The 6,000-nt window shown below is 57.0% G+C and overlaps 1 protein-coding gene across 1 annotated transcript in view; it reads left to right on the top strand.

Moving 5' to 3' along the window:
• Positions 1-5,753, top strand: part of frem1b (Fras1 related extracellular matrix 1b) — a 20,820-nt gene extending 15,067 nt beyond the window's left edge. The window contains exons 26-38 of the mRNA XM_019855782.1: positions 8-196; positions 1,082-1,283; positions 1,652-1,796; positions 2,111-2,240; positions 2,320-2,392; positions 2,615-2,764; positions 3,360-3,646; positions 3,769-3,810; positions 4,235-4,369; positions 4,537-4,658; positions 4,752-4,867; positions 5,155-5,167; positions 5,203-5,753. Coding sequence (XP_019711341.1) covers positions 8-196; positions 1,082-1,283; positions 1,652-1,796; positions 2,111-2,240; positions 2,320-2,392; positions 2,615-2,764; positions 3,360-3,646; positions 3,769-3,810; positions 4,235-4,369; positions 4,537-4,658; positions 4,752-4,867; positions 5,155-5,167; positions 5,203-5,257 — 1,659 coding nt within the window. The 3' untranslated portion in view covers positions 5,258-5,753. The remainder of the gene's footprint in view (positions 1-7; positions 197-1,081; positions 1,284-1,651; positions 1,797-2,110; positions 2,241-2,319; positions 2,393-2,614; positions 2,765-3,359; positions 3,647-3,768; positions 3,811-4,234; positions 4,370-4,536; positions 4,659-4,751; positions 4,868-5,154; positions 5,168-5,202) is intronic.
• The last annotated feature ends 247 nt before the right edge of the window (positions 5,754-6,000 follow it).

Below are 6,000 nucleotides of genomic sequence, written 5' to 3'. Positions count from 1 at the left end.
CCCGCTCCGCGCCGACCCCGCGCCCGTCGTCTTCACCCAGGCCGACGTGGACGGGCGCCACCTTGCTTACCGGCACGCCGACCCCGCCGGCCGGCGCCTCAACGACAGCTTCCGCTTCCTGCCCGGGGACGGCCGCAACCGGGGCTACTTGAGAGACGGGCGGCTGAGGACCGAGCCGGCCGTCTTCGCCATACACGTGAGCTGCCGTCGCCTTCGCTTGCGCTCCACTCGACTTCAAAGCTGACGCGAAAGACAAAAAATGAAAATTTCAGGCGTGAAATAGCGACATCTGGTGGCAGCTGAGTGCATCTGCCACGAAAATGAATGCCAAAGGCCATCCATCCGTCTGACCTGGCCTCAGGGGGGAAAAAATAGCAAGAAAATTGGTCACCTTTATTATTTTTTTTCTTTTAATGAGAAAAATAGCACATGACTACACTTTCTAACAACAGTCCAGTGATCACAAAACGAAATTGTTTTGGTCACATCTGCTTCAGTGCAGATTGTGCCACTCGGGGCAGTATGGGAAAAACAGCGGGGTGCGCTCTTCAGTGAGAGTCGCAGCTCCTCGCGGCTGGTCAGTACGGCACTAATATCGCTCTTCACAGCCAATACGAGACGTTTGCCCGCGGGTGTTGTTCTGCGGTCTATCTGGATTTGCTTGCGTTGACAATTCAGTTGCCTCAATCGGCGCAAATTGTGAGCTGATGGAGTTTCCGCCGGACGTTAGCATCGGTGAGTCGAATGCTCTGTGGTGAAGACAAAAGTGGTCCTGGCTCTTTGGTTTGCTTTTTGATTCAACGTCAGCTGGGAGTGGCTACGAAGGGCTCAAAGCCTCTTTTGGAGGAATTTTTCTCTATTTGCTGCCACCGCGCAGCGTTCGCGGCCCTCGTTTTTGCTTGTGAGTCAAGGCAAAAAAAAAAATAAAAATTGTCGGGCAGGGCGGGGGGTGTAAGCCGAGTTACTCCCGGATCGATGGATGGGTGGCTTGATCACCCGCCAGAGTATTCCAGAATCAAGCCAGGCTGGCGGCCCGGCTTGCGCCCGAACTCCTCATGTGACTTCCTGTTCCTGCGCCGAGGTGGAGCACGCGGACCGCTCGCCTCCCATCCTGACCACGTTGGGGCGGCCCAGCGAGGTGATCCGGCTGAGAGACGGTCGGCGGGCCCTCTCGATCACGTCCGAGCACCTGCGGGCCGTCGACGCTCACAGTCCGCCCGATGGGCTCCAGTTTGCCGTCGTCACGCCGCCGCGCTTCGGCCACCTGGAGAACATCCGTACCGGTAAGACGGCCGCCGCGATTTCGACGCTCGTCGCCCGTCACGAGACGCATTTGGTCACCAGGCCCCAAAAACCTACCGCTTCAAACTCGATCCATCATGCATGATAAAAGCCACAAAAACAGTTGAGTGAAGCCATAGTTGGGTGGAACCACCGGCGAGCTTCATGTCGGTTCTACCGTACATTCGTAGACAAGATGGGGAATGGTTTCGGACCATAAAAAAGTGTCAATAAAAGACATGAGCGTTCGTAAGACCGAGCAACAGCCAATGTTCTGTCGTAACTGATGTTCGCGCGACTTGACTTCAGACTTGCTCAAGCCGAGTGCCGACTTCCTTTCTCACCCGCTTCCTTCCACGTGGCCTTCCAGGAGCCTACGTCCGGGGCCGTTTCACGCAGCGAGACCTGCAGCGCCGCTCACTGGTCTTCGTGGTGCCCGCCGACGCCGACGTGACGGAAGACAGCTTCGTGTTCCGACTCAGCGACCCGGCGGGCAACGCCGCCCCGCCACAAACGTAACGTCCCGCTATGTGCCATATGTTCATCGCTACGCTGGCCGCTACGCCGCCAGGACCCCGAATTTCAAAATATGTCATCTGGATCGGATTTGGTGTGGATCGGGGTCTTGATCCGAGTCAAATTGGGATGTGGATTTGGTTTCAAATGCTGAAAAAAAAAAAAAGGGGGGGGGGAGAATTTGTTCACATGCTTCAAATGTGGTCAACTGATGTCATTTGTTGACAAATAACCCAATAATAGACGCCAATTCACCACATGATTTGCGAGTGATGTCAATTCAAAGCCCTTTTTTTTCCCGTGTTGGATCCAGGTTGGATCTGTCCTGGTCCCGAATCGAGCTGTCGGCCAGCTGCTTCCGGACCTGCGAGACGGCGGGAACGCTCCAGGTCCACATCCAACGGCGCGGGAAGAGCGCCGACCCGGCGTACGTGGCCATCCAGGTGGGAGCTGCGCCGCGCGCACGCAGAGACACCAAAGGGGTCACGGGAAGCGATTTGACGGTTCGGCCTCTCCCGGCAGGTCCGGGACGGCACCGCCAAAGCGGGTCGGGACTTCACGCACAGCACAGCCGGACTGATACAGTTTGACCCAGGTGAGAGCTGACGGTGCGACGCATGCCGAAGTCTTCAGTGACCGGTTCGTGCCCCTTTGCCATGTTTTCACCCTCGTTTGTGGGGGGGGGCGATCTCTCAGACCCGAGGGGTGCCACGATTCAGTTTAGGAGCGCAGGGAAGACGAAATGTCACAAAAAGAGTGACCGCGAATCGCCCGCGGTCCGTCGGTAACCCGTCGGGGCCCGCCAATTTCTTTGCAGGAGTCGACCGGAAAACGTGGAGCATCTACCCGGAAGCCGACGGCCTGGAGGAGAATGACGAAGACTTCACCGTCGTGCTGCAGGACCCTAAGAACGCCGTCTTGGGTCAAAGGACCTCTGCCAGGGTGGAGATCGTCGACCCCAGAGGAGGTGACGTAGCGTCCATAGGCCTCGACGTGTTCCTCCAAGGTTGAAATGCTTGCCTGGAGCCTCAGTCTTTTTCCTGTCCGCGGTGTGGAGGTCACGTTACTGTTCCTGTTGCGTTCAAGACAAACTTGCTGTTGTTACGGATGGACAATACCAGGAAAATGTTTCGAGGAGAAACCTGTTCCTGGCGCACAGGAACAGGATCATGTTGACAGGATCGTTTTCGGGTTGAGGATGAGGATGAACCTCTTCCGAATGGACAGAAACAGGATCAAAAGCAAACAAACAAACCAAAAACATGTTCCATCAGGAGCAGGAAAAGGTTTCTGGGCATCATAGATACGACCTTCATTCCTATTCCGGTCCTGCCCATCACTATCCACATTGGCATGTTCCGCTCCATCTTACAGTGAGGACAAACGTGTTCCCGCTAGGATCAGGTTCCTCGGAAGGTTTTGCTTCCAGGCAGGATGAACACGGTCCTCGCGGACAGGCGGAGGAACGACAACACGTTCCATCGGGCACAGGCGCATGTTGTTCCTGCACTTCGGCGTCATGTTGACATTCCTGTGGTCTCGTCTCTCTTCCGACCCATCAGGACGTTGCGATTTGAGCAAGGGGGAAACGGCCGAGGCCCCTCCCCCGTCGGCCGTTGCCACACCTCCTCCGGCAGTCGCCGCGCCCCCTACGGCGGAGGACGACGCCGTCCTTGATGCGGAGGCGGAGCAGTTTTTCGGGGAGAGTACGCACCCTCCCCGAGGCGACGTCCCGAACCGCCGACCCTTCGCGGGCGAGGACGACGAGGACGACGGCCCGGCAGAACCGCGAGACCGAGCGCATCCCGGACACACAGACGAGCAAGTCGCCGGGAAGATTGGACTCCAGGCAAGTAGAGCTGCTTTGGGAATGGCTCCCTCCCACGGGGACTTTTGGGAAGCGCACAGTCGAAAAAATCCACACGTCGGGAAAGTCGGGACGGTGCAATCAAGTGTCTTCCCTGCGCACAGGTGCTGTCGGCGGGAGCAAAGCCCGACCACAAAGTCTGGACGGTAAGAAAGCCGGCCGAGGGAGAAGCTGAACCTGGAACCCCGGAGCAAAGAGAACCCCATTCGGCACCAGAATAGAATCTAAATGAAAATCCCAGAGCCAAGAAAAGCCAGAACGGAACAAGACGCACAACTGGAGGGAAATTACAAACCCGGAAAAAGACCCAGAATCATAACAGGGCAACAATCGCAATCAAAACCAAAATTAGACCCTGAACCAGGAGTGAAACGGAACACCAGTCAAAATAAAACCGAGATTCAGGAACACGAGAACCAAATTCAGGTCCCAAACAATAATCAGAACCGCAATCAAGATGAAAAACAGAACCGGAATAGGAAAAAAAAAAAAATCATCGAAATAATAGTCATAATAAATAAAAATGGGGACAAGAAGATTCCCAAGCGGAACCTGACCGTCCTCCATCAGTTCCACAGTCTGACTTCTCTGCGGTTGGAGGAGGTCGCGGCCCCGCAGGCAGGCGGCGCCACCGAGAGGCACGGCCCAGGACACGCCCCTCCCGCGGGAAGCAGGAAGCGGGAGGCTGAGTCACGCCAGCGCAAAGTACGAGCGCCCTCCAGCCGTGACTTTTATTTGCTCGGCGTCATTCGAAAATGTGACTTTTCGTGACAACCTGTGAGAGCGTGCGCGGCCTTTGGCGGAAAACGGGGGACTTGTTCTCCGGTCCTGTGCCCGCTAGCTGGCGTCTTTGTGTCGTGTGCCCTGTTCAGACGGGGAGGTCGCCGACTGGCCGCTGTGAAGTTGGCTGGACTCGCCACGGGGGGCGCTGTTACCTGGCCGGCTCCTCCGTCAGCAGCTGGGCGAGCGCCGAGCGCTCCTGCTCCGTCTTGCTGTGAGTCTGCGGGCGGAGCTCGGCTAACCTAAGCTAGCGTCCGCTTCGTGACGCGCGCGCCGACGCTTGACAGGTTGTGGCAATGATCGGCAGGTCCAATAGCAGCCTGCCGAGCGTGCGGTCCAGACGCCATCTGGGCTGGCTCTGGAGATTCGGTGGCGAGAAACCATTTTGGATCGGCCGGTCCGAGATGGCGGCAACCCGCCGAGGTAAGAAGGACTTCAAAAGTTGGATCTGCCAGCAAGCGACCTTTTGGAGCTCGGCATGCATGCACGCAAACTCCTCAAATTGGCTCGCAAGTTGGGGCCAGGGTTTCAAAGTCTGCTTTCGAATCAGGGCCGGGGTTTCCAACAAGGGTGTGGCCCTCGCTATTGTCATTTGGTCAGGAACTTTTTTGTGACCGACTCCAAGTTGAGAGTCCGCACGTGGCCCCAAATACGCGGGCACTCCAAGCCAAGTCAAGCTGTGTGTGTTTTTGGTCGTCCGTTCGCGTCAGGCCTTACAAGCGCGGCGGCGGCGGCGGCGGCGGACTCGCCGTCGTGGGCGTCGGCGTGCTTGCTGGTGGAGAGCTCATCCCGATGGACGTCCGGCGGCTGTGACGCCGCCACGCAGCACGCCTTCATCTGCGAGGCGCCGCCTTGCCCTCCCTAAAGCTCCAAAGCTCGCGGCCGCTCCTCCGACGACGGCGATGCTCCGTGGCTTTCTGACTCGCCGCGCGATGGGATTTCTTCAGCTGCCGAATCTCCTGCCCATGACGACGCCGCCGCCGGCCGCACCGAATTCGCAAGCGTTCCCGTGGCCAAACGCAAACGGCCGACCGCGCCCCCGCCATCAATTTTCACAGAAGCATCAGATTGGGGCCGCCTTTCACAAGCGACCGCTCTCGCCGAAAGCCGATACGCCCGCTCGGCTCCGGACTGAATTGCGAAGGCGGCGCTTCATCACCCAGACGCGCACTGCGGCGGCGGCGGCCGGTCACTAGAGGGCGCCAGGGCTAAGATGAGGCACCTTGAAGTAGGCAACAAGTCAGTCGTGAAAATGAGGACACGCACAGCATCAAGAGTCTGATCAATAAAATGCATTCCTTTATCAAAATGTTTTGTCTTTTTATGACACACACTATGACACACCTTTTATGACACGAGACTCGTTTAAAGTACAGATTTTCATGCCGGACCATCCACGGGCAGATATCGATATCTGCCCTCGTGCAGTACTGACTTGCAAACACATTTTCAGAAAGGATGACAAATTGTTTGATGGGCGGGCCGGTGCTCCAGACCCCCCCCGAAAAAAAAAAAAAAAAAAAAACACTACTCAGATACAAGCACTTCAATGCTCA

This window comes from Hippocampus comes, unplaced genomic scaffold, assembly GCF_001891065.2.
Source record: "Hippocampus comes isolate QL1 unplaced genomic scaffold, H_comes_QL1_v1.1 scaffold463, whole genome shotgun sequence".
NCBI lineage: Eukaryota > Metazoa > Chordata > Actinopteri > Syngnathiformes > Syngnathidae > Hippocampus > Hippocampus comes.
Note: the sequence above shows the minus strand (reverse complement) of the source record. Positions and strands in the feature narration are given on the sequence as shown.